Source organism: Salvelinus alpinus, chromosome 7 (genome assembly GCF_045679555.1).
Source record: "Salvelinus alpinus chromosome 7, SLU_Salpinus.1, whole genome shotgun sequence".
NCBI classification, from domain to species: Eukaryota; Metazoa; Chordata; class Actinopteri; order Salmoniformes; family Salmonidae; genus Salvelinus; species Salvelinus alpinus.
In genome coordinates this window covers 19,269,568-19,297,328 of record NC_092092.1, presented here as the reverse complement: position 1 = coordinate 19,297,328, position 27,761 = coordinate 19,269,568, and the positions used below count along the sequence as shown (strand labels likewise).

Genomic DNA, 27,761 nt, shown 5'->3' with positions numbered 1-27,761 from the left:
AAAATGCATGCACTGTAAGTCGCTCTGGATAAGAATGTCTGCTAAATGACTAAAATGTAAATGTAAATAAAGGTTGCAATGCAAAAGCATACTGTAACTAGAGATGAGAGCTATATAACTACAGTATTGACAATTTTCCTTTATAATCTGGAGAAAATTGCCTCCTTCCATCTATGGAGTCATTTGAGGTTCCTTCAACACAATGTAATGGAGGGATGGAGAGAGGAACTATTTATACCACAGCCTGGGGGGTGAGACAGCTGTGTCAGAAGTCAACAGTCTTGGCCTTTCTCTCTGTGCATCAATGCAATCTTCAAGTGTACACACACACACACACACACACACACACACACACACACACACACACACACACACACACACACACACACACACACACACACACACACACACACACACACACACACACACACACACACACACACACACACACACACACACACACACACACACACACACACACACACACACACACACACACACACACACACACACACACACACACACACACACACACACACACACACACACACACACACACACACACACACACACACACACACACACACACACACACACACACACACACACACACACACACACACACACACACACACACACACACACACACACACACACACACACACACACACACACACACACACACACACACACACACACACACACACACACACACACACACACACCAAACACACACACACACACACACACACACACACACACACACACCAAACACACGCAGATTCACACACAACACTCCTCTCAATTTTTTAAATAGAATTTTCACCAAAGATTTTACTCAACATGACAAACCATGCCGTATAAACAGAGACACTATATTTAGGAAAGGATATCAGAGCAAGGTTGGAATGTGAAGAAAGACTGAGACTGATGTTCTGTATTGTGATGTTCCGTTTTCTGATCTGTATTCTGATGTTCTGTATTGTGATGTTCTGTATTGTGATCTACTGGCATTTCTGGGACATCATTTTTAATTGTACAAGAAGATAGATCAAAACAAAGGGAAGCATATCCCTATCACCACCGTACAGCATCCACAGCCCAACTAGCACTAGCAGAGCATCATTTGGAAGCTGCAGCTATCCTCCTAATCTGTAGGGGTCTGATCTGCTCTGCTGCTGGAACTGCTAATGAGAATCAATGTGTCTCTGAAGAAAAGGGATATGGGCAGAAGCGTCTCTGTCTGTCCTTAACCGTGTGGCCCAGTCAAAATGAACAGGCTTGACAGCATAACATTGATAATATAAAATCACATTTACTTAATGTTAGCCACGGTCACTTGAGGGGGAGGCAAGGCCCCATAATTTATTGATGTATTGCTTTGAAGACGACAAGTTACACCCACTGTGATTTGTTATAGCAATAAAAGGATGGACATAGTCTCTCTCTCTCTCTCTCTCTCTCTCTCTCTCTCTCTCTCTCTCTCTCTCTCTCTCTCTCTCTCTCTCTCTCTCTCTCTCTCTCTCTCTCTCTCTCTCTCTCTCTCTCTCTCTCTCTCTCTCTCTCTCTCGCTCTCTCGCTCTCTCGCTCTCTCTGATATCCTTCCATCCCTCTATCCCTCTCTCTCTCAATCCATTTAGCGTTGTAGTGGGTCTGAGCATGAGCAAATTATGAAATTATTGCAATCGAAAGATAAGTCAGGGTAAATCCTACACACTCCTCGCCCAGTCACAATGTGGAGCTGATGACACGTTATTCTTTGGGGACAGGTATTGTATATCATCCAAATGAAGTGGCTGCCACATGTAGCCCTGGTACTCTGGCTCGTTGTGAGAAAGAAGACATCATTGGCGGACGAGGCCATTCACTAACTGTTACAGTTCAATTCAATTCAAAGGGGCTTTATTTGCATGGGAAACATGTTTACATTGCCAAAGCAAGTGGAATAGATAATAAACAAAAGTGAAATAAATCAGAAATGAATAGTAAACATTACAGTTACAAAAGTTTCAAAATAATAGAGACAATTAAAATACTATATGTATATATACACTACCATTCAAAAGTTTGGGGTCACTTAGAAATGTCCTTGTTTTTGAAAGAAAAACATGTTTTTTTGTCCATTAAATTAACATCAAATTGATCAGAAATACAGTGTAGACATTGTTAATGTTGTAAATGACTATTGTAGCTGGAAACGGCTGATATCTAATGGAATATCTCCGTAGGAGTACAGATGCCCATTATCAGCAACCATCACTCCTGTGTTCCAATGGCACGTTGTGTTAGCTAATCCAAGTTTATCATTTTAAAAGGCAAATCGATCATTAGAAAACCCTTTTGCAATTATGTTAGCACAGCTGAAATCTTTTGCGCTGATTAAAGAAGCAATAAAACTGGCCTTCTTTAGACTAGTTGAGTATCTGGAGCATCAGCATTTATGGGTTTGATTACAGGCTTAAAATGGCCAGAAACAAATGACTTTTTTCTGAAACTCATCAGTCTATTCTTGTCCTGAGAAATGAAGGCTATTCCATGCGAGAAATTGGCAAGAAACTGAAGATCTCGTACAACGCTGTGTACTACTCCCTTCACAGAACAGCGCATACTGGCTCTAACCAGAATAGAAAGAGGAGTGGGAGGCCCCAGTGCACAACTGAGCAAGAGGACAAGTACATTAGAGTGTCTAGTTTGAGAAACAGACCCCTCACAAGTCCTCAACTGGCAGCTTCATGAAATAGTACCCGCACAACACCAGTCTCAACGTCATCAGTGAAGAGGCGACTCCGGGATGCTGGCCTTCTAGGCTAGGTTGCAAAGAAAAGCCATATCTCAGACTGGCCAATAAAAATAAAGATGAAGATGGGCAAAAGAACACAGACACTGGACAGAGGAACTCTGCCTAGAAGGCCAGCATACATTGTAGAATAATAGTGAAGACATCAAAACTATGAAATAACAAATATGGAATCATGTAGTAACCAAAAAAGTGTTAAACAAATGAAAATATATTTTATATTTGAGATTCTTCAAATAGCCACCCTTTGCCTTGATGACAACTTTGCACACTCTTGGTATTCTCTCAACCAGCTTCATGAGGTAGCCACCTGGAATAAATGTAAATTAACAGGTATGCCTTGTTAAAAGTTCATTTGTGGAATTTATTGTCTTCTTAATGCGTTTGAGCCAATCAGTTGTGTTGTGACAAGGCAGGGGGGTATACAGAAGATAGCCCTATTTGGTAAAAGACCAAGTCCATATTATGGCAAGAACAGCTCCAATAAGCAAAGAGAAAAGACAGTCCATCATTACTTCAAGACATGAAGATCAGTCAATATGGAACATTTCAAGAACTTTGAACGTTTCTTCAAGTGCAGTCGCAGAAACCATCAAGCGCTATGATGAAACTGGCTCTCATGATGACCGCCACAGGAATGGAAGACCCAGAGTTACCTCTGCTGCAGAGGATAAGTTTATTAGAGTTATCAGCCTCAGAAATTGCAGCCCGAATAAATGCTTCACAGAGTTCAAGGAACAGACACATCTCAACATCAACTGTTCAGAGGAGACTGTGTGACTCAGGCCTTCATTGTCAAATTTCTGCAAAGAAACCACTACTAAAGGACTTCAATAATAATAAGAAACTTGCTTGGGCCAAGAAACACGAGCAACGGGCATTAAGCCGGTGGGAATTTGGAATCCCGATCACGGCCGGTTGTGATACAGCCCAGGATCGAACTTGGGTCTGTAGTGATGCCTCTAGCACTGCGATGCAGTGCCTTACACCGCTGCGCCACTCGGGAGGCCCAACGTGCAAATAGTTGAAGTATGAAAGAGAAAATAAATAGACAGATGAATATAGTTAGTATTTACAATGGTGCTTGTGCTTCCCTGGTTGCTCTATTCTTGTGGCAGCAGGTCACAAGTCTTACTGCTGTGATGACACATAGATATGAGAGTTTAATTGTGGGTCTGTGTAATCTGAGGGAAGTATGTTTCTCCAATATGGTCATACATTTGGCAGGAGGTTAGCAAGTGCAGCTCAGTTTCCTCCACATTTTGTTGGCAGCGGGCACATAGCCTGTCTTGTCCCAAGAGCCAGGTCTGCCTACGGTGGCCTCTCTCAATAGTAAGGCTATGCTCACTGAGTGTGTACAAAGCTTTCCTTAATTTTGGGTCACAGTGGTCTGGTATTCTGTCACCGCGTACTCTCTGTTAAGGCCAAATAGCATTCTAGTTTGCTCTGTTTTTTGTTAGTTCTTTCCAATGTGTCAAGTAAATATATTTTTGTTTTCAGTTGATACTGCCACACTGATTCCTACCACTACTCACACTGAATGAATGATGCTTAGCCTTAGCAGAAGGGAATGGGGGGGGGGGGGGGGGGGGGTGGCACCTGGTTGAGAATCTGAATACATTCAAATTAAGGAGTGAATGAGTCTCTGTATGCTAGATAACCACTTTGCATAAAGACATGCATTATCCACAACCCTAATCACCCACATTTTCAATGGCCTGGGGACAATATAGAGTTATAAAGTAGATGTTTTATATTTTTGTAATACCGCCTACTCTCTCACGGACAAAAGACTAAAATAGTTGCAGAGAGGCAAGTTTAGAAAATGAAAAATACTGTGAGTTAGTAACTCAGAAATCCACCCACCTCCTTCCATAATCCTTCACATCTAGCGCATTAAGATCCTCCTCTGCCACATAAACTGATGCGTTAGACAGTCACAGCTGTAGCTGCTCAAACATCAAATCAGAAGACCAGGGAACTAAGATGTGATATGCATGATGTGACTGATGTCAGGCTGAACCAAGCGATGACAGATCACTGGAAGAGATGGATGAATGGGTGGATTGTGTAGGTGTTCGCTTCGTATTCCTGACTACTGCTCATTAAAAAAACAAGAGACTGAAATTCACCAGAAGGGGGTGAAGTGTGTGTGTGTGTGTGTGTGTGTGTGTGTGTGTGTGTGTGTGTGTGTGTGTGTGTGTGTGTGTGTGCGCGTGCGTGCGTGCGTGCGTGCGTGCGTGCGTGTGCATCTTCATGTTTGTGAGTTTGTGCTTCTGCATGCCTTTATGGGTGAACAAAGAAGTGAATACAAAGTGTTAAAGAACTTCCAACTTGTCGGTCTTCAAATCTCTATCTTCCTCCCTCATAACTTTTCCGCTACTCATCGTCTTTGTTCCGTTTGGCCTTTTATGTATTCTGTGGCTCTGTGGGTTCACTGGGAGACACAGAGTGAGTAGGAAGTGAATGAGTAGGAGAACACAGATAACACAACACAATACATTTTGGATGCCGGTACTGTTTATATTTAGGTGCAGGAGCTCCGTAATACTTTTGAGCTAATATTCTACAAGAGGAACGAGTGCTCAAGCAGTAGAACATTTGAGACCCAAGTCAAGTACTGGTTGAACATCTGTTTGCAATAATGTTAATCAGAAATCATCTATAGCAGTATGTGTTGCTAGCCTTTCGACTGAAAGGTTCATCATCTGATATGAGTCTGTAATCGTATCACCAACAACATGACACATGAACTACATTTGGAGAGGAGATTTAGATTGTTACCATGGCAACAGCTGGTACAGTGATGAGGAGTGAGAGAATATTGGGAACATACCAGCAAACACCGTAAATGTGCTGAGACTGCTGACAGCTAAAACAACAAGTGAAAAGACTTACCTGGAAAGTTACACCATGGATACACCATGCCAATTATTAACTTAGATTACTTTAGCAAATAAATAAACAGTGTGAAGTAGGTTAAACCAAGAAAGATGGGTTTTCACCTGTTGGTGTCTGTGTTTATAAGTGTTTGTAAGTGTTTGTAAGTGTGAATGCTGTGCGTGATAAGCCAACATAAACCATAGTATTGAGACTTCACAGATGAGACAGCTGGCCCATGCCTCTGGAGGAGACAGTTCATGGCACGCTATCCTATCCCCCACAGTCCCATTAAAACACCTGCCCAGGGACTCATTTTCTCAGCAACCAACCAACAACCTCCTCACATCCCAGCCCACATCCCCAGAGACCTAGGAACACCTTGGACCAGCACAACACTGGCACGCTATCCACACAATGATATGCCCACGTCTATCCCTGTTGCTTTTATGTCAACCGGGTCCTGACATGGGAGTCTGCTGTCACAAGGGTCCGCAACAACATCTAAGACCTACAACAACAGCTGTATGGCTATGACCAACCTATCCCCTCCCTCTAGACCTATAGGAACAGCCTGGACCAGCCCCTCCCCTCCCTCTAGACGTATAGGAACATTTATGACTGGGCCTGCCTCACCAACCCCTAACCACCTCCCCTCCCTACAGACCTACACAGGAACACAGACCTGCAGCCAAGCTCCCAACCACCTCATCCCATCCCCATCCCCTCCCTATAGACCTAGGAACAACCTGTGACAGCCCTACCCTGGCACGCTAATCCTACGATAACCCCCTTATCCTCATCCCCTCCCTAGAGACCTAGGAACAACCTGTGACAGCCCTACCCTGGCACGCTAATCCTAAAATAACCCCCTCATCCCCATCCCCTCCCTATAGACCTAGGAACAACCGGTGACAGCCCTACCCTGGCACGCTAATCCTACGATAACCCCCTCATCCCCATCCCCTCCCTATAGACCTAGGAACAACCTGTGACAGCCCTACCCTGGCACGCTAATCCTACGATAACCCCCTTACATCAACACACCACATCTATCTTTCCCAACTCAGAAAGACAGGGTGGTTTGTATGAATAAAGAGGGGAGGAGAGAGGTCTAAGAGGGGAGGAGAAGAGGAGAGGAAATAACAATATTAAAGGTGTAGTCAATCACAGGCACAGCGCAGCCGGCTGCGGCGAGACCGACGGGAGCATCGCCTGCATCACTCCAGCAGGAAAGTCATTATTTCCCTGCCATCCTCTTCGCTCCTCGCCGGAATATATTAACTTCACAGCTTGAGCTAGCCAGCCCGCCGCTGTCCTCCTTAGCCCAAGAGTGCCTACAATGCTTGTTTTGAAGAGACACTCGCAATTAGAGTATGGGAAAAAAGGCACACAGAAACGCAATGGTAGAACGACTCCCCACCCTAAAACACCCATGCAGAGAGAGAGAGAGAGAGAGAGAGATAGATATATACAGAGAGAGATAGATATAACGAGAGGGAGAGAGAGGGGGGGGGGGGGGGGGTCGGCACAAAACAAGCTCCAGTGGTCCCCTGGAGTCCCACCACAGAGCAGCACAGCTCAACACTGAAAAAAACTAATAATCAGCAGCAAAACTGCCTCTCATAAAGCAAATATACTGGTCTAGCAGATGGATTTCCAATACCTGTCTGACTGAGATTGAGATTCAAATGAGACACTCCCAATCTATTTTTACTTGTATCCCCAACAGTGCACTGACCATCAAAAAAGAATGCATAACAATGCCATATCAGCCATTCAAATTCCCGTCGTCGGAAGGCCTTTATTCATTCTGAGCATTATAGTTCAATGGCACAGACTACATCATATTTAGCACACCACATTATGCATTGGTTTACATGCATGTAAACAATGCCTTTCGGGACCTATATCTCTGAATTTCAGAACATCAGGTTGCTGCTTTGTAAATTAATATCAATGGGTCCTTGACGTATAGGTATTTAATTGCCACGGCGACGGTGGCAGGCGGTTGGAGGAAAAACGTTGTTCCGGTTTTCTAACTGCTGGATTACTCTGCTCCATATTCCTGAAGACGTAATTCCATGTTTAGCACAATCTGCATAATGTCATAGTACGCCTGGATTTCATTTTCAGCTACAATGCAATACATTTTACGGAGATGATGCTTACATTAGCCAAGGCATAATGCCTGCCTTGTTGAGACAAATCTCAAGACTATGAAGGGACGTGTGTTACTACATACACTCATGAATAACATGAATATGCCTCACCTCAAAACAAGAGGATACAAAAGAACTGCGTTGTTGAAAAATTTGAAAATCATCATTAGTGTAGATATGTGTCATGTTTGCAAGTGTGTTTTTTTGTGTGCTGTTATCTTGCAACTGAATAAATAAACATTATATTAAAACAAATGTGTAGGGTAATGATAATTTATATGGATTCAGTCTCTTACACGTCACTCAGCTATGGCAATAACACTATGATAGTTGAAAAGGAGAAACTATCCTAATCAGGGATCGATTCCTTTAGATCTCAGCTACAGTGTAATAACCCTAAGGGCAATTTATTGTCATATAATAGATGGTCCAGTAATCCCTGAATCATTGTAAAAGGTTCTTCTATGGGTACAGCCGAATAACTCTTCTGGAACCTTTTCTCTAAGGGGCTTTTCTCATTGACAAACACCGTTTCAATTTACATACACTGTATATACAAAAGTATGTGGACACCCCTTCAAATTAGTGGATTTGGCTATTTCAGCCACACCCATTGCTGGCAGGTGTATAAAATCGAGCACACAGCCATGCAACCTCCATAGACAAACATTGGCAGTAGAATGGCATTACTGAAGAGCTCAGTGAATTTCAACGTGGCACCGACATAGGATGCCACCTTTCCACCAAGTCAGTTTGTCAAATTTTTGCCCTGTTAGAGCTGCTCCGGTCAACTGTAATGCTGTTATTGTGAAGTGGAAATATCTAGGAGCAACAATGGGTCATCCACGAAGTGGGCGGCCACACAAACTCACAGAATGGGACCGCTGAGTGCTGAAGCGCATAGCATGTAAAAAATCTTCTGTCCTCGGTTGCAACTTTTTTTAAATGTATTTTTTATTTTAGCAGGTAAATTGACTGAGCACAAATTCTCATTTACACCCATAACCTGGGGAATAGTTACAGGGGAGAGGAGATGAATGAGCCAATTGTAAGCTGGGGATGATTTGGTGGCCATGATGGTATGAGGGTCAGATTGGGTGTTTAGCCAGGACACTAGGGTTAACACCCCTACTCTTACAATAAGTACTTTAAGTACTTTAGTACCACAGAGAATCAGGATGCCCGTTTAACATCCCATCCAAAGACGGCACCCTACACAGGGCAATGTCCCCAATCACCGCCCTGGGGCATTGGATATTTTTTAAACCAGAGGAAAGGGTGCCTCCTACTGGCCCTCCAACACAACTTCCAGCAGCATCTGGTCTCCCATCCAGGGACTGACCAGGACCAACCCTGATTAGCTTCAGAAGCAAGCCAGCAGTGGGATGCAGGGTGGTATACTGCTGGAAGTGCAACAACCACTACCAAGTTCCAAACTGCCTCTGGAAGCAACATCGGCACAATAACTGTTAGTCGGAAGCTTCATGAAACGGGTTTCCATAGCCGAGCAGCTACACACAAGCTTAAGATCACGATGCGCAATGCCAAGTGTCGGCTGGAGTTGTGTAAAGCTCGCCACCATTGGACTCTGGAGCAGTGGAAACAAGTTCCCTGGAATGATGAATCACTCTTCACCATCTGGCAGTCTGACAAACTAATATGGGTTTGCGGATGCCTGGAGAACGTTACCTAACCCAACGCATAGTGTCAACTGTAAAGTTTATTGGGAGGAGGAATAATGGTCTGGGGCTGTTTTTCATGGTTCGGGAGAGGCCCCTTATTTCTAGTGAAGGGAAATCCTAACTCTAGAGCATACAATGACATTCTAGATGAACACCTTTGGGATGAATTGGAACGCAGGCTTTGAGCCAGGCCTAATCGCCCAACATCATTGCCCGACCTCACTAATGCTCTTGTGGCTGAATGGAAGCAAGTCCCTCCAGCAATGTTCCAACATCTAGCGGAAAACCTTCCCAGAATAGTGGAGGCTGTTATAGCAGCAAAGGAGGACCAACTCCATATTAATGCCCATGATTTTGGAATGAGATGTTCGACGAGCAGGTGTCCACATGCTTTTGGCCATGTAGTGTAATATGTACATAAAGTTTTACGAATATAAAAGTACAGTAGGCTTACCTAACAACGTTACAACAAGTCAGGGTTCATTTGTATCAATATACAAATGATTTGGCCTACATGTGGTAAAAGCTAATTGCGACTGAAAACATGGGTGTAATATAAGTGAATTAACTGGGGAGAAGTGACAAGCAACGAGCTGTTTTATAAGGAAGCCCATATCTGCCACCCCAAAAAAATGCATGCATTGAAATGCCTCATGATATGTTAACTCATGCTAAATCAGCTTGTGCTTCAGTCTGATAAACTTCAGCCTTTAGCAACCACAGCTGCAGGTAGCCTACATCCCTTCTGATAACATGTGCTTTACATTCAAACACCGGACGGCTACCTAGGCCTTTTAAATCCAAAATGATCGACTGGAATGAATCGATCAACACAATAGTGATGACATTCTGTATGAATAACTTTAACTACAGATGAAACCGCGCATATAGCTAGCTCAGCCCTGTTATTAGTTATATTGTCCAATCACAGTTGTTGTCTTGGTCTGTGTAAAGAACAATCCATGTTAGTTTTAAAATATAATTAATATGAACAAGTACAAGGTTGCTGCAGTTTGACAGGGTTTTATTGTTTTCATCCTCCCTAGGGCAAGGAGAAAAATTATCTGCTCCCATTATTGCACATATAAAAGTGTTTTTTTCCAGCTGAGTTTGTTAGGTTAGCCTACCAGATCAGGAAAAACTCTGGGACATGTGGTGCCATGTTAAAACTTAAAACATATATATATCCTTTCTGTATGATCTACTATCGACATTGTACTTTTCTTTTGGTGGTGGGGATGGGCTTTCATAGGTTTAAGTGGTTCAGAGCAGCTGGCATCTTCAGAATGTAACAGACTGCTACTACAATTTCAGGTAAAAACTCAATAAAACAAGTCTCAAATATTAAGAAAATGTCTATACATTTCAAAATCATTGCTCTGCTATTACCATGTATACTGCTGGAGTTCGGGGCTGAACGAGACAATTCTGTTCACACTGCCCTGCTCGGAGGGGGGCAACTGTCGGGCGAATGTCGTACGCTACCTACGGAGGTAGCACTAGAGATGTATTAAGTTCACAAGTTCACATGATTAAAAAAAGTATAGGCGACGGTATTCTCACTAAACCTCAAGAGAATCTGTCGTAGTCTGAAAAGGGTCTAAGAGGTTAGATAGAGAGGAGAGGGCCGGGGGCGAAGGATCACTATTCCTTAGAGGTGCATTTACATTCATATTACCCATATAACATAGAGAGAGAGAGAGAGAGAGAGAGAGAGAGAGAGAGAGAGAGAGAGAGAGAGAGAGAGAGAGAGAGAGAGAGAGAGAGAGAGAGAGAGAGAGAGAGAGAGAGAGAGAGAGAGAGAGAGAGAGAGAGAGAGAGAGAGAGAGAGAGAGAGAGAGAGAGAGAGAGAGAGAGAGAGAATGTTTGCGTGCGTGTGTGTCATTCCGTCCTTCAAGCCCCAGTGGGTTTCTATCGCTCTTTTTTTCCATTCTATCATTCTCAAATGGGAGCTGCAGATTAGAGGGATGGATGGAAGGATGAGAGGAGGGAAGAAGGGGAGTAAATACTCATATCTGGTTTAATCCTATCTCTCACAGACCATACACTCCTCTTAAGACGTTATAGGCTAGTCACAGCTCGGTTCATGGGCATATGGGGACGCCATTGAAAATGAAGGTCATAAAATATGGCATGAATGTTAAAGTTTGCTGTGGTTGACTTTGGGTTTCACTGGAAATGACATGAGAAAATCATGGGTAGAGGGGAATCCATGCAATATAAAACTATGGTCTTTCAAAGAATACAGGAAATGGTTAGCCTCGTCCCAGATCTGTTCCAAGCTGACTCTCTGTCCCGCCCTCTCTCTCGCTCTCTCGCTCTCTCCCCCTCTCTCTTCCTCTCTCCTCTATCTCTCTCTCTCTGCAACGTTTAACAAAGCCCCTCAGATGAACATGTAATAAATAAGTAAATGTAAAACCAGGAGGAGCATTGAGAGCGGTTGCTGATGCGAGGGGAGGAAAGAAGAGGGAGGATGACATACAAACACACACACACGCACACATACACAAACACACACACACCAAAGGAGAGAGAGGAGGATGAGTTTCACAGCCCAGTGCCCTCGCTGCAGTAATAACATGCCTATCATCATTTCCTCACTGTAAGTGCTCTCGGAGTCACAGTAGCGCACACGGAGGGAGCATGGACACACACACACACACACACAAACACACACAATGAGCACGCGTCTGCTACTAGCAGAGCCGTATGACCTCCCTCCCCCTGCTGCCTCACACCATATGAGGCTCTCCCTCCTTCCCTCCTCCCTCCTCACCCCTCTTACCTTCCCTCCCCCTGACTCCAGGGTTCCCGGATCCTGCTCCAGGGGGCCCCAGAGAGCGACAGAGGGGCGCATTAATATGAGGTGCAAATATGTTGCTGTGCCTGCGTGTGATATGTGCTCCAGCATCCTAGGCTGAGACCCAAATGGCATCAGATTCCCTATTAAGTGCACTACTTTTGACCGGCGCTCTGGACAACAGTAGTGCACTATATAAGAAATAAGGTGTCATTTGGAAGTCAGCCCTAAGTCTAATCAGAGAGTACCAGCTGCAGCCCAGATACACATTTAGCCAAGCCTCTGTTGAAGTCATTAACTCTTAGCTTTGCTGCTAGGTACTCCGAGTCCGTTGGTGGTTGGGGGGTGAGTGAGCGTGTGAGGGTGTGTGTGAGGTGGGGGGGTGGGGCAGGTGTGTGTGTGTTTGTGTGTTTTTGTGTGTGTGTGTGCGTGCGTTTCAACAAGATGTAAGATAACACATTTATTTTACATATGAAAGGTGTCCCATGAGTTTATTGTCATTTTATGTAGGAGTCCATGGGGGTTGTGTTTGCGTGTGTGTGGGGCTGTATGGATTCATGTTGGTATGTGGGAGTGCTTGGATGAGTTGTTCTGTGTTTGTGTGTAGGAGATTACAGTTATTTTATCTATATACTGTAAGTGTCCCTTCCCCTCCCAGCCAGAGCTCCATCCAGTCCCTGTGTTAAGACGCTGTAATGTCAGATAACATAGTGTGTGTGTGTGTAATAACACACTGTGACGTCAGATGGTGTGGTGCGTGTGTGTAAGTGTGCTATTATTCTTTTAAACTGTCCTGTTCTTCCCTGTCGTTAGTTTAATGTTCCATGCATTAGTCCCAGAATCACCTGGTGTGTGTGTGTGTGTATGTGACCACTGCTGTGTGTCCTGACGACTGCTTGATGTGTACAGTATGTGGGCAGTGGCATGTTGAATTAAAGTTTATTGCCTATGTACTGAATGTATGTGTACATGTTTGCAGTTGTAGTAGTGGTGTGTGTTTGTGTGCACGTCCATCTGACGTGTGTGTGTGTGTGTGTGTGTGTGTGTGTGTGTGTGTGTGTGTGTGTGTGTGTGTGTGTGTGTGTGTGTGTGTGTGTGTGTGTGTGTGTGTGTGTGTGTGTGTGTGTGTGTGTGTGTGTTTGTGTGTGTGTGTGTGTGTGTGCGCGCACAAGCAGCATGTGTGCCTGTGCTCACTCTCTGCCTGCATCTATCAGTATTCTGAGAGAGTGGGTGGGTGGTTGGTGGAGGAGGGCGGGTCAGGGAGGCAGAAGGCAGTAGAATTACAGGGCAGGTCAGAGCTGTATAAAACAACCCCCATTACTGTGTTGTCTCTGACTAGGCTCTCTGTACTTACAGCTCACAACACGTGGACCAGATCAGGGGAGGGAGGCGGGAAGCAACATCTTGTTAGTACCAGAACAGCAGGGATTTGACGCCTGTCGAATGCCAAAAAAACTGTTCCCAGGGCTACTAGTGTGAAGCCACACCAACGTGTCTGTATTCATTTGCCGTCATCATTAAACGATGGATTACTATTATCAGGCCATGGTGATGTTACTTTGCTGTACCATTACTTCATCTTTAGGTTTGGTGGAGTTGTCCTTGACATGATCGTCATTATCATCATCATCACGGTCATCAACATCACCATCATCATCATCATCATCATCACATCATCTGTATCACCATCATGGTACATGTGTGTGTGTGTGTGTATCATGATATAATAGATAAACAAGTGAGGTAGAATAGAGTAAAGTAGAATAGAGTAAAGTAGAATAGAGTATAATAAAATAGAATAGAGTACAATAGAGTAAAGTAGAACAGAGTAGAGTAGAATATAGTAGAATAGAGTAAAGTAGAACAGAATAGAGTAGAATATAGTAGAATAGAGTAAAGTAGAATAGAGTAGACTATAATAGAGTAAAGGAGAGTAGAATAAAGTATAATATAGTAAAGTAGAGTAGAGTAATGTAAAGTAGAGTAGATTAGAGTAGCGTAGAATAGAGTCGAGTAAAGTAGAGTAGAATATAATAAAGTATAATAGAGTAAAGTAGAGTAGAGTAAAGTAAAGTAGCGTAGATTAGAGTAGAGTAGAGTAGAGTAAAGTTGAGTAGATTAGAGTAGAATATAGTAGAATAGAGTAAAGGAGAGTAGAATAAAGTAGAATAGAGTAGAGTAGAGTAGAATAGAATAAAGTAAAGTAGAGTAGAGTAGAGTAAAGCAGAATATAGTAGAGTATAATAAAGTAGAATATGGTAAAGTAGAATAAAGTAAAGTAGAATATAATATAGTAGAATAGAATAAAGTAGAATATAGTAGAATATAATACAGTATACAAGAGTAAAGTAGAGTAGAGTAAAGTGGGGTAGAGTCGAATAGAGTAGAGTAGAGTAAAGTTGAGTAGATTAGAGTAGAATAGAGTAGAATAGAGTAGAATAAAGTAGAATATAGTAGAGTAGAGTAAAGTAGAATATGGTAAAGTAGAATAAAATATAAAGTAGAATAGAGTAGAGTAGAATAGAGTAGATTAGAGTAAAGTAGAATAGAGTAGAATATAATAGAGTAGAATATAATAAAGTAGAACAGAGTAGAGTATAATAAAGTAGAGTAGACTAGAGTATAATAGAGTAGAGTAAAGGGGAGTAGAATAAAGTAGATTCGAGTAAAGTAGAGTTGAGTAGAGTAAAATAGAGTAGAATAAAGTATAATAGAGTACAGTAGAGTAGAGTAGAATAAAGTAAAGTAGAGTAGATTAGAGTAGAGCAGAGTAAAGCAGAATATAATAGAGTAGAGTAAAATAGAACATGGTCAAGTAGCATAAAGTAAAGTAGAATAGAGTAGAATAGAGTAGAATATAGTAAAGTAGAATAGAATAAAGTAGAACAGAGTAGAGTATAATAAAGTAGAGTAGAATAGAGTATAATAGAGTAGAGTAAATGAGAGTAGAATAAAGTAGATTAGAGTAGAGTTGAGTAGAGTAAAATAGAGTAGAATAAAGTAGAATAGAGTACAGTAGAGTAGAGTAGAATAGAGTAAAGTAGAATATAGTAGAGTAGAATATAGTAGAATATAATAGAGTATAGTAAAGGAGAGTAGAATAAAGTAGATTAATAAAGTCGATTATATAGTAAAGTAGAGTAGAGTAAAGTAGATTAGAGTAAAGTAGAGTAGAGTAAAGTAGATTAGAGTAGAGTAAAGTAGAGTATAATATAGTAGAATAGAGTAGATAAAAGAGAGTAGAGTAAAGTAGAATATGGTAAAGTAGAATAGAGTAAAGTAGAATAGAGTAGAGTAGAAACGAGTAAAGTAGAATATAGTAACGTCGAGTAGAGTAGAGTCAAGTAAAGTAGAGTAGAATAGAGTAAAGTAAAGTAGGATATAGTAGAGTAGAGCATAATATAGTATAGTAGATTAAAGTAGAATAGAGTAAAGTAGAAAAGAGTAGAGTAGAATAGAGTAAAGTAGAATAGAGTAAAGTAGAATAGAGTAAAGTAGAGTAGAGCAGTAAAGTAGAATATAGTAAAGTAGAAAAGAGTAGAGTAGAATATAGTAAAGTAGAACATAGCAAAGTAGAGTAGAGCAGTAAAGTAGAACAGAGTCAACTAAAGTAGAGTAGAGTAAAGTATAATAGAGTAAAGTAGAATAAACTAAAGTAGAGTAGAGTAGTATAGAGTAAAGTAGAGTAGAGCAGTAAAGTAGAGTAGAGTAGACTAGAGTAAAGTAGAGTAGAACAGTAAAGTAGAGTAGACTAGAGTAAAGTAGAGTAGAGCAGTAAAGTAGAGTAGACTCGAGTAAAGTAGAGTAGAACAGTAAAGTAGAGTAGACTAGATTAAAGTAGAGTAGAGCAGTAAAGTAGAGTAGAGTAGAAACGAGTAAAGTAGATTATAGCAACGTCGAGTAGAGTAGAGTCAAGTGAAATAGAGTAGAATAGAGTAAAGTAAAGTAGGATATAGTAGAATAGAATATAGTAAAGTAGAATAAAGTAAAGCAGAGTAGAGTAGTATAGAATACAGTAGAGTAGAGCAATGAAGTAGAGTAGACTATAGTAAAGTAGAGTAGAGCAGTAAAGTAGAATAGAGTCAAGTAGAGTAGAGTAAAGTAGAGTAGAGTAAAGTAGAATATAATATAATAAAATATAGTAGAGCATCAGTAGGACTAGAGCAGAGTAGAGGATGAGTAGAACATAGTAGAGTCAGTGACTTACAATGTGTAGCTTCAGGTAGTCTCCAAGGCCAGAGGAGCTGTCCACCCTCACCAGAACAGCATCTTTCAGCTGTGTGCTGAAGCCTATGGCCAGCCTGTCTGCCCGCGTGCTGGGCCTGTCATTGGGAGGCCATGTATACGTGATCAGACCGCCGTCACGGCCAAATATATACGTAGTTCCAGCTGGTGAGAGAGGAGAGAGAGGAGAGAGAGAGGAGAGAGAGGAATCTTAGCATGGAAATGTCTTTAAATGGGTAAATGTGCTTCACAGCGTTTAAAGTCAGGATAATAGTGTAACTGATCGGAAAGAAAGTAGGCTGGATGTGAACATTCCCTTGTTATACTCCGGAATTCTTTCTGTAAAGCTGTACATGAGTCATCACATTTTTGAAACATAAACACACAAGCTATAGTAACGCCAAGGCATTCAAATAGCAACTTAAGCTTCATGAAAATGGGAGCCATTTTCTTCCAGAAAAGCAGTTTCCGGTATGTATAAGAATGTCTCATTATTACAAAACACTGGAGCTTCTGGAAGAGTAGATATACAAGCAGGGCACAGAGAGAGAGAATGAACACCCAGCTGTCCCCCTGTCGTGGCTCATGTAAACGTCATGCGGGCGGCAGCCACCTCCCGGTCTCGTACGCCTCGTTAGTGGTCTCAAAGGCAGACAGCACCTGCAGCTGTATCTTGATTGGCTGCCTAGGCTAATGACAAACCTTTAGAGGACAACGCCAGCTAGGAAACCATTTCCTGCCTCGACAGGAGTTCAGCACGTTACACCTCGGTCTTCTGTAGACGTATCAGTGAGGTGATAAGGTGTGTGTGTGTGTGTGCTTGTGCGGGTGCGTGTGTTTGCGTGTCCACACGCAGTTGCATGTGTGTGCGGCTGTCTAAAAAAGAAAAAAACATGAGCTTCTAATTTAATGTAATATTATAGAAGAAGTGTGCCATCCGGTTCCTCATTTGAAAGACTGTGGTAGAAAGCAAACCACCTGGGGGTAGTGGTGGACTCTAGTGACCTACTCAAATTGATTGGTAGGAGGAAAAAGCATTCTCTAATAACGAACAAAGAGGTTTGCTCCCAAAGAGAAGAACTGAGGAGATATTCAAGTCCTATTAATAATCATATTTTTGCCTTAGGTTCTTTTACTGGCCAAGCTGTTTGTAAAATCGATTCTATTATTATCATATTATCTTTACAATATGCATCAATTAATTCATTTTGGCACCAAAAAGAAGCTGAAGCACAGGAGTTATTTTTCAAGAAAACGTATTTTTCTTTATTGTGAGGTTTTGTGTGTGTGTGTGTGTGTGTGTGCATGCGTGCTGTAAGACAAATAATTGGGATGTTGTAGTGCTTGACTGACAATGTCAGCTTAGCAACAATATCTGATTGATTACTCCAATGTTGTATCACACAGCAATCTTTATGTCGAAATGAGAAAGCGTGTGCGTGCATGTGAGAGAGAGAGAGTGAGAGTGAAAGAGAGAAATAGAGTGAGATGGAGGGAAAGAGAGAGAAAGAGAGAGAGAGATGGAGGGAGGGAGATAGAGAGAGTGGGACACACACAGAGAGAAAGAGAGAGAGAGAGAGAGAGAGAGAGAGAGAGAGAGAGAGAGAGAGAGAGAGAGATGAGAGGAGAGAGGAGATAGAGAGAGTGAGACACACACAGAGAGAGAGAGAGAGAGAGAGAGAGAGAGAGAGAGAGAGAGAGAGAGAGAGAGAGAGAGAGAGAGAGAGAGAGATGGAGGGAGGGAGATAGAGAGAGTGGGACACACACAGAGAGAAAGAGAGAGAGAGAGAGAGAGAGAGAGAGAGAGAGAGAGAGAGAGAGAGAGAGAGAGAGAGAGAGAGAGAGAGAGAGAGAGAGAGAGAGAGAGAGAGAGAAGCAATCTTTAAATATTCATAAAGGGATCTGAGTTTAAATGCCTTAGCAAAGAACAATGGATTATACATCATTTTGACTGTGATTCCAATATTTTCCTGTAAACCAGCGCACAAAGAAATATCAATAAATTGTCCATGGATTTATTTATACATTTCCAGCCTCCCTCTCCCCCTCCTCCTCTCCTCTCTCTGAATGGATTGTATATATCCATCACCAGGCGAGCGTAGAGATATAAAAGCCAGCACTCTATCTATTTCTCCTCCTCCTCATCCTCCATCACGCTCTCTTCATTCTAGTCAGTCTCTTGGATCATACATTAATAAAAGAAGAGCGATGTCATTTATCATCGATAATATGGATGAAAACTTTGCTGATGTACAGGCTCTATACTGCACGTAATAAATACCATTTGTAATGTCTGCACATTATGTAATCCTGTCACTTTTAACAGTTGATTAGGTTAAATAGAGTAATAGTGTTAAAATGGTATAATGATACAACAAATATTTCAATTGTATTGTGTTTGTTGAATGACTGTATGATGCAACAACTCCTTCTGTACTGTTAGTGTCGACTGTCAGCTGTTTGTGTGTACATTATTTCACTTTGGGGATGATTGCTGGCTCCTCCCCTTTCACTAATGCAGATGCTATGTTCACATGTAATATTCAGTGAGTCTGCGATATCCTTTTCCCACAGTGCAATGTTTTTTCCAGTAGCTCTGTGCTGTCTCCCCTATTATTCTCCCAGCCCCCAAACAACTCACTCCATATCCCCGACCCAGCCTCCAAACAACTCACTCCATATCCCCGACCCAGCCTCCAAACAACTCACTCCATATCCCTGACCCAGCCTCCAAACAACTCGCTCCATATCCCTGACCCAGCCTCCAAACAACTCACTCCATATCCCCGACCCAGCCTCCAAACAACTCACTCCATATCCCCGACCCAGCCTCCAAACAACTCACTCCATATCCCTGACCCAGCCTCCAAACAACTCGCTCCATATCCCTGACCCAGCCTCCAAACAACTCACTCCATATCCCCGACCCAGCCTCCAAACAACTCACTCCATATCCCCGACCCAGCCTCCAAACAACTCACTCCATATCCCTGACCCAGCCTCCAAACAACTCACTCCATATCCCCGACCCAGCCTCCAAACAACTCACTCCATATCCCTGACCCAGCCCCCAAACAACTCACTCCATATCCCTGACCCAGCCTCCAAACAACTCGCTCCATATCCCTGACCCAGCCCCCAAACAACTCACTCCATATCCCTGACCCAGCCTCCAAACAACTCGCTCCATATCCCTGACCCAGCCCCCAAACAACTCGCTCCATATCCCCGACCCAGCCTCCAAACAACTCGCTCCATATCCCTGACCCAGCCCCCAAACAACTCACTCCATATCCCCGACCCAGCCCCCAAACAACTCGCTCCATATCCCCGACCCAGCCCCCAAACAACTCACTCCATATCCCTGACCCAGCCCCCAAACAACTCGCTCCATATCCCCGACCCAGCCTCCAAACAACTCACTCCATATCCCCGACCCAGCCTCCAAACAACTCACTCCATATCCCTGACCCAGCCCCCAAACAACTCGCTCCATATCCCCGACCCAGCCCCCAAACAACTCGCTCCATATCCCCGACCCAGCCCCCAAACAACTCACTCCATATCCCCGACCCAGCCTCCAAACAACTCGCTCCATATCCCCGACCCAGCCTCCAAACAACTCGCTCCATATCCCTGACCCAGCCCCCAAACAACTCACTCCATATCCCTGACCCAGCCCCCAAACAACTCGCTCCATATCCCCGACCCAGCCTCCAAACAACTCGCTCCATATCCCTGACCCCGCCCCCAAACAACTCACTCCATATCCCTGACCCAGCCCCCAAACAACTCGCTCCATATCCCCGACCCAGCCCCCAAACAACTCGCTCCATATCCCTGACCCAGCCTCCAAACAACTCGCTCCATATCCCTGACCCCGCCCCCAAACAACTCACTCCATATCCCCGACCCAGCCCCCAAACAACTCGCTCCATATCCCTGACCCAGACTACGCTAATTAAGCCCTTTCATACCATGTCAGTGTGGGAGCATCACATCCAGGGCCTTTCAGTAGCCATCTCTCCCCTCTGTCTGTGACACGATCAGACACACACTTTACTCTGCTGACAGTGAGTCTGATGACTTCCCAAATAAATAATCATATCACAAAGAACATTTTGCTCATTTTCTGGAGATTATCGGCACTGTAGTAAAGGTTCACTTCTTTTTTAACTCCATTTTTTGACGGAGCAATAAATGATATATAAACACCTTGGAGAGAAATGTAACTACTGTCAAATTCTCTATACATGGATCTGTGGATACAATGTTTCCATAAGTAAGGTGAATCATAATGTGTTATAAATGCCAGGGTTTACAGTAAAGTGTTACCTGGGCAGCGTCCCAAATAGTACCCAATTCCCTATATAGTGCATTACTTTTGACCAGAGCCCTGCAGGTGTCATTTGGGACGCAGGCCCACACCCTTCTATCTTAATTCATTCGGCCAACAGCTCCGTCGGCAGAGGGTAGTTAAGAAGCTTGTTGACATGGAGCTAAGGCGAGCTGAGAGCCAGAACAGCATGTAAGATTATTGGAGAAAGTCCTTGGGGGACTGGTGGAGGATTACAGCAAGGAGATACACTGAGGAGGCTAATGCACACCTACACACTACTCCTCCAGCAGTCACACATGGACGCACACACACACAACCACACAAAAACAGACAAACACACACGCATGCACGAGTGTGTATACACACACGCATACGCTCGCACATACACACAGAGACACACAGAGACATACACACAGAGACACACAGAGACACACAGAGACAGACAGACACATACACACAGAGACAGACAGACACACCGACACATACACACAGAGACAGACAGACACACACACACACACACGGGGTAATTTACACCTACACACTAGAGCCTGGGCGTGAAATCGGCTGACATGTAACTCCCTGGGCAAGTGCAATTATGCTCTGGCTCAGGATTTGGCGTGTGTGCACGTGTGTGTGCGTGTGTGTAAGTGCGTGTGTGCGTATGTGTGTGTGAGTGAGTGAGTGCGGGTGTGGGTGTGTGTCGCCTGTGAGGCTGAGGTCTAATATGGATTTTTTTGTAGTCACTGGATACAGGCTCATCCGGGAAATATTTGCTGTTTGATTTGTTGACTGTCTCCACACTATCTTTCCATCTGTCTCTGTCGTTTTCTCTGTCACACACCCCCAATCTCTCTCTCTCTCTCTCTCTCTCTCTCTCTCTCTCTCTCTCTCTCTCTCTCTCTCTCTCTCTCTCTCTCTCTCTCTCTCTCTCTCTCTCTCTCTCTCTCTCTCTCTCTCTCTCTCTCTCTCTCTCTCTCTCTCTCTCTCTCTCCCCCACTCTCTGTCTCTGTCTCTCCCCACTCTCTGTCTCTCTCTCTCTCCCACACTCTCTGTCTCTGTCTCTCTCTCCCCACTACCTCTCTCTAACCCACTCTCTGTCTCTCTCTCCCCACTCTCTGTCTCTCTCTCTCCCCCCGACTCTCTGTCTCTCTCTCCTCACTCTCTGTCGCTCCCCACCCTCTGTCTCTCTCTCTCCCCCACTCTCTGTCTCTCTCTCCCCACTCTCTCTCTCTCCCCCACTCTCTGTCTATCTCTCCCCAATCTCTGTCTCTCTCTCTCCTCAATCTCTGTCTCTCTCTCTCCACTCTCTGTCTCTCTCTCTCTCCCCACTCTCTGTCTCTCTCTCCCACACTCTCTGTCTCTCTCTTTCCACACACTCTCTCTCTCTCTCCCCGACACTCTGTCTCTCTCTCCCCACTCTATGTCTCTCTCCCCCACTCTCTGTCTCTCTCTCTCCCCTGCTATATCTCTGTCTCTCTCTCCTCCACTCTCTGGGTCTCTCTCTCCCCCACTATTTGTCTCTCTCTCTCTCTCTTGATCTATCTCTGTCTCTCTGTCTCCCTCGCTCTGTCTCTCTGGATGTATCTCTGTATAATCAACATGGAGGGAAAGGAACAATCACAGAATGGTAGAGGTGTGAAATGATTAAGTGATAAAAAGAGAAGTGTCATTAGAAAGAGAAGAAATAATAATGTTGCATCACTGAATCTCCCAGAGCCTCTCTAATGATGAATTCATATGGTCTTATGGCGTTAGTTCATTCTCTCATCTATCGTCACTGTTACTAGATATTATTAACATAGTCAAGTCAAATGTCTTCCTCTCATGATGGATGTGACACCAACTGCACAACCATAAACACACACACACACACACACACACACACACACACACACACACACACACACACACACACACACACACACACACACACACACACACACACACACACACACACACACACACACACACACACACACACAGCCAGACCCAGAGCAACCCTAAACATCCCCCTTGTGTTTGAGACTAATGGGGTTACATTTCATTGCCTCGGTCTATTTCTGCTGCTTACTTAATGAAGCATGAGGCTCTGGACAAGCCAAGATATTTACATCTTAAATATCTTTCATCATTTAGAGGGGATGGGCAGAACATACGAAGAGGAGAGTGAGATTTTATGTGTGTGTGTGTCTGTGGGCCTTTTCCCCGGTTCTACTCTGCCGTTCCCCTAGTGTCAATCATTAGACTTTCCTCTGACCTCTAGCTACAAACATCACACTAACACACACACGCACGCACGCACGCACGCACGCACGCACGCACGCACGCACGCACGCACACACACACACACACACACACACACACACACACACACACACACACACACACACACACACACACACACACACACATACATCACACACACACACACACACAAACATCACACAAACACACACACACACACACACACACACACACACACACACACACACACACACACACACACACACACACACACACACACACACACACACACACATCACACAAACACACATACATCACACACACACACAAACATCACACACACACACACACACAAACATCACACACACACACACACACACACATACATCACAAAAACACACAAACATCACACACACACACACACATACATCAGACAAACACACAAACATCACACACACACACACAAACATCACACAAACACACACACACACACACACACACACACACACACACACACACACACACACACACACATCACACAAACACACATACATCACACACACACACAAACATCACACACACACACACAAACATCACACACACACACATACATCACAAAAACACCCAAACATCACACACACACACACACATACATCAGACAAACACACATACATCACACACACCCTGGTAATGAGCCTCATATTACCTCCACTGTCTGGAAGCTGAGGAGAAATCCAATCGTAATCACATATCTGTTCATGGAAATATGAAAAGAAGAGAGGGCATCTGTCCCAAATGGCACCTTCTTCCCTTTATAGTGCACTACTTCCGGGCTCTACCATAGTGCTCTGGTCAAAAGTAGTGCACTATATAGGGAATACAGTAGGGTGCTATATGTGATCGATGGTGTTATGGATCCGTGTTCCGTCAGCACCTAGAAGTGCTTTCATTACAACCCTTTACAGGCAGTGTGTGTGTGTGTGTGTGTGTGTGTGTGTGTGTGTGTGTGTGTGTGCACGTGCCCGGTGCGTTGTCACGGAGACGAACGGGATTAGAATAAATCAAACATGATGTAGGGAATCCTTAGCCATCCATTTGATATTGATTCATAAATCATTCATAAAATCATTCATAAGTTGTTGGTGTTTACTCTTCGTTGGTTGACCCACAAACATCACTCTGAACTTAATGTTGATTCAACGTTGTGGGTGGGATTTTTGTGATTTATACCCCTTTCCACAGAGGGTTCTACATGGAACTCAAAAGGGTTCTACCTGGAACCAAAAAGGGTTCTACCTGGAACCAAAAAGAGTTCTACCTGGAACCAAAAAGGGTTATCCTATGAGGACAGCTGAATAACCTTTTTGGAACCCTTTTTAGGAGCTAAAAGTAACAAGTCAAGTTCAGAGGGTTGCTCGAAATAACTCATATCCTTATAACTTCAATCAATCGGTGGAACCAAAGAAAGTTTAATAATATTATATTATATAGTATTTTGCCATTATTTTAATCTCGAGTCACTGCTGGAAGGACTACAATTAAAACCAGCCAAATAACCTCTATCGGATGACCATTTCAGCTTCAAGGGAAATCATTTAGACGGTTGATGAGCACTGTGTTACTCAATCAACTTTTATTGGTGTTTAGCAGAGAGGCTATCGGAGATCAATGCTCCTGCAAATTCACAACTGTGAAGATGAAATTGTGAGTCAAACAAGTCAATTTAATTTATCTTGTTTTTGTCTTCTCTCTTTCATGTTCTTTTTGACTGTTTATTCAGACCCCTTTTCTTTTTCCACATTTTGTTACGTTACAGCCTTACTTCAAAATGTATTAAATAATAGTTTTTCCTCATGAAACGCCATACAATACCCAATTATAACAAAGCGAAAACAGGTTTTTATACATATTTGCAATTGTATAAAAAATAAAAAACAGAAGTACCTTATTTACATAAGTATTCAGACCCTTTGCTATGAGACTCGAAATTGAGCTCAGGTGCATCCTGTTTCTATTGATCATCCTTGAGATTTCTACATCTTGATTGGAGTCCACCTGTGGTCAATTGAATTGATTGGACATGATTTGGGAAGGCATACACCTGTCTATATAAGGTCCCACAGTTGATAATACATGTCAGAGCAAAAACCAAGACATGAGGTCGAAGGAATTGTCCGTAGAGCTCCAAGACAGGATTGTGGCGAGGCACAGATTTTGTGAAGGGTACCAAACAATGTATGATGCATTGAAGGTTCCCAATAACACAGTGGCATCCATCATTCTTAAATGGAAGAGCTGGCCACCCGGCCAAACTGAGCAATCGAAGGAGAAGGGCCTTGGTCAGGGAGGTGACCAAGAGCCCGATGGTCACTCTGGCAGAGCTCCAGAGTTCCTCTGTGGAGATGGTAGAATCTTCCAGAAGGACAACCATCTCTGCAGCACTCCACCAATCAGGCCTTTATGGTAGAGTGGCCAGAAGAAAGCCACTCCTCAGTAAAAGTCACATGACAGCCCACTTGGAGTTTGCCAAAAGAAAAATAAAGGACTCTCAGACCATGAGGTAAAATATTATCTGGGCTGATGCAACCAAGATTGAACTCTTTGGCCTGATTGCCAAGTGTCACGTCTGGAGGAAACCTGGCACCATCCCTACGGTGAAGCATGGTGGTGGCCGCATCATGCCGTGGGAATGTTTTTCAGTGGCAGGGGCAGGGAGACTAGTCAGGATGGGAGGGAAATATTAAAGAAGCAAAGTACAGAGAGATCCTTGATCAAAACCTGCTCCAGAGCACTCAGGACCTCAGACTGGGGTGACGGTTCACCTTCCAACAGGACAACGACCTTAATCACACAGCCAAGACAACACAGGAGTCTCTGAATGTCCTTAAGTGGCCTAGCCAGAGCCCGGACTTGAACCCGATCGAACATCTCTGGAGAGAATAGCTGTGCAGCGACGCTCCCCATCCAACCTGACAGAGCTTGAGAGGATCTGCAGAGAAGAAAGGGAGAAACTCTCCAAATACAGGTGCCTCAACAAAGTACTGAGTAAAGGGTCTGAATACTTAGGTAAATGTTATATTTGCATTTTTATTTTTTATAAATTGGCAAAACATTCTAAAAACCTGTTTTTGCTTTGTCATTATGGGGTATTGTGTGTAAATTGATGAGGGCATTTTTTTTTATTTATACATTTTGGAATAAGTGTGTCACATAACAAAATGTAGAACAAGTCAAGGGGTCTGAATACTTTCCGAAGGCACTGTATTTATTTTGTTTATTTATTTAGCTTTTATTTTGGTTATTCTAGTTCTAGTTTTCTGTGAGCATATGGAAAACAAATGTTGCTAGAAAAAACACGTTCATGTTTATTCAATTTCTAAAATTATTTTTAAAAAATTGTCAGGGTGCTTTTAAAATGCCTTATTCTGACACAACAAAATGGAGACAGGGAAATTAATTCAAAAGCTACAGTAACCGGGCAACAACAGTGCAAATAGCTAATGATCAGTCATTACTGATGCATGCTGTTTCTGAGGTAGTCATCCAGTTGTCAACCCAGGGTGAGGGGGGGGGGGGGCAACTTTCACGCATCTTCAAGCTATAATTACATGAAGCACCTCATGATCGAAGAAGAACAAAGATGGATTGAAACATCATAAAAACCTTGATACGATGGTTTGATCTTATGATAACCGTCCTCTACAGAATTCTCTTTCAGGAGAAGAAAGATGATCAATTATTAATTAAAATAGCACCGACCCAACGTGAACCAACTATAATGAAGAGGTAGAAAAAATAGCATTTTGATGATTTATATCTTACCCTGCATCACAAATGGAACCCTTTTTCCTATATAGTGCACTACTTTTGACCAGTGCCTATAGGGCTCTTGTAAAAGTAGTGTACTATGTAGGGAATGGAGTGCCATTTGGGACTTAGAAGTAAAGAAACACAGTGTACTCATGGTTGTTTAATTTATTATTTTGATTTTCCCACCTCGAGGCATGCCAGGATACAGAGGCAGGCCAGGATAGAGAGACAGGCCAGGGTAGAGAGGCAGGCCAAGGTAGAGAGACAGGCCAGTGTAGAGAGACAGGCCAGGGTAAAGAGGCAGCCCAGGGTAGAGATGCAGGATAGAGCAAGATGGACAAGCAGGTGATGGAAGAGAAGGGTAGAGAGGCAGGCCAGAGTAGAGGCAGCCCAGGGTAGAGATGCGGGCCAGGGTAGAGATGCAGGCCAGGGTAGAGATGCAGGCCAGGGTAGAGAGGCAGGCTGGGATAGAGATGCATTGAGGTTTTTTTCTCGCCTGAGTGGCCTCGTTTCACTGCCAAAAATAAAATTAAACCATCTAGTGTTCGGAAAAATAACAACACAATGTCAAATACAGGTAGCCTAGTCAAATAATTAACATCCAATCACATTAACCGTTACTCTCTCGCGGGAATTCTACTAACGGTCCGTATGTAGCCAAATGTAGCTGCTGCTCATTCCGTTTGCTCAAAAATTGATAAATGGTAAAAAGAAAGTAAGGCCCACGTCGATAGAAACACACACCAGCTCTACTGGTAGTACTGCTACTACCAGCAGTACTACACCTGCACCTGTCGACAACACAAGTTGTTCTGCTTACACG

General features: G+C 43.4%; 1 protein-coding gene across 26 annotated transcripts in view; it reads right to left on the bottom strand.

Moving 5' to 3' along the window:
• Positions 1-27,761, bottom strand: part of LOC139580539 (neurexin-1a-like) — a 605,221-nt gene that overhangs the window by 197,300 nt on the left and 380,160 nt on the right. For all 26 annotated transcript variants that reach the window (XM_071409319.1, XM_071409321.1, XM_071409331.1 and 23 more), the window contains one exon: positions 16,529-16,710. In XM_071409319.1, coding sequence (XP_071265420.1) covers positions 16,529-16,710 — 182 coding nt within the window. The remainder of the gene's footprint in view (positions 1-16,528; positions 16,711-27,761) is intronic.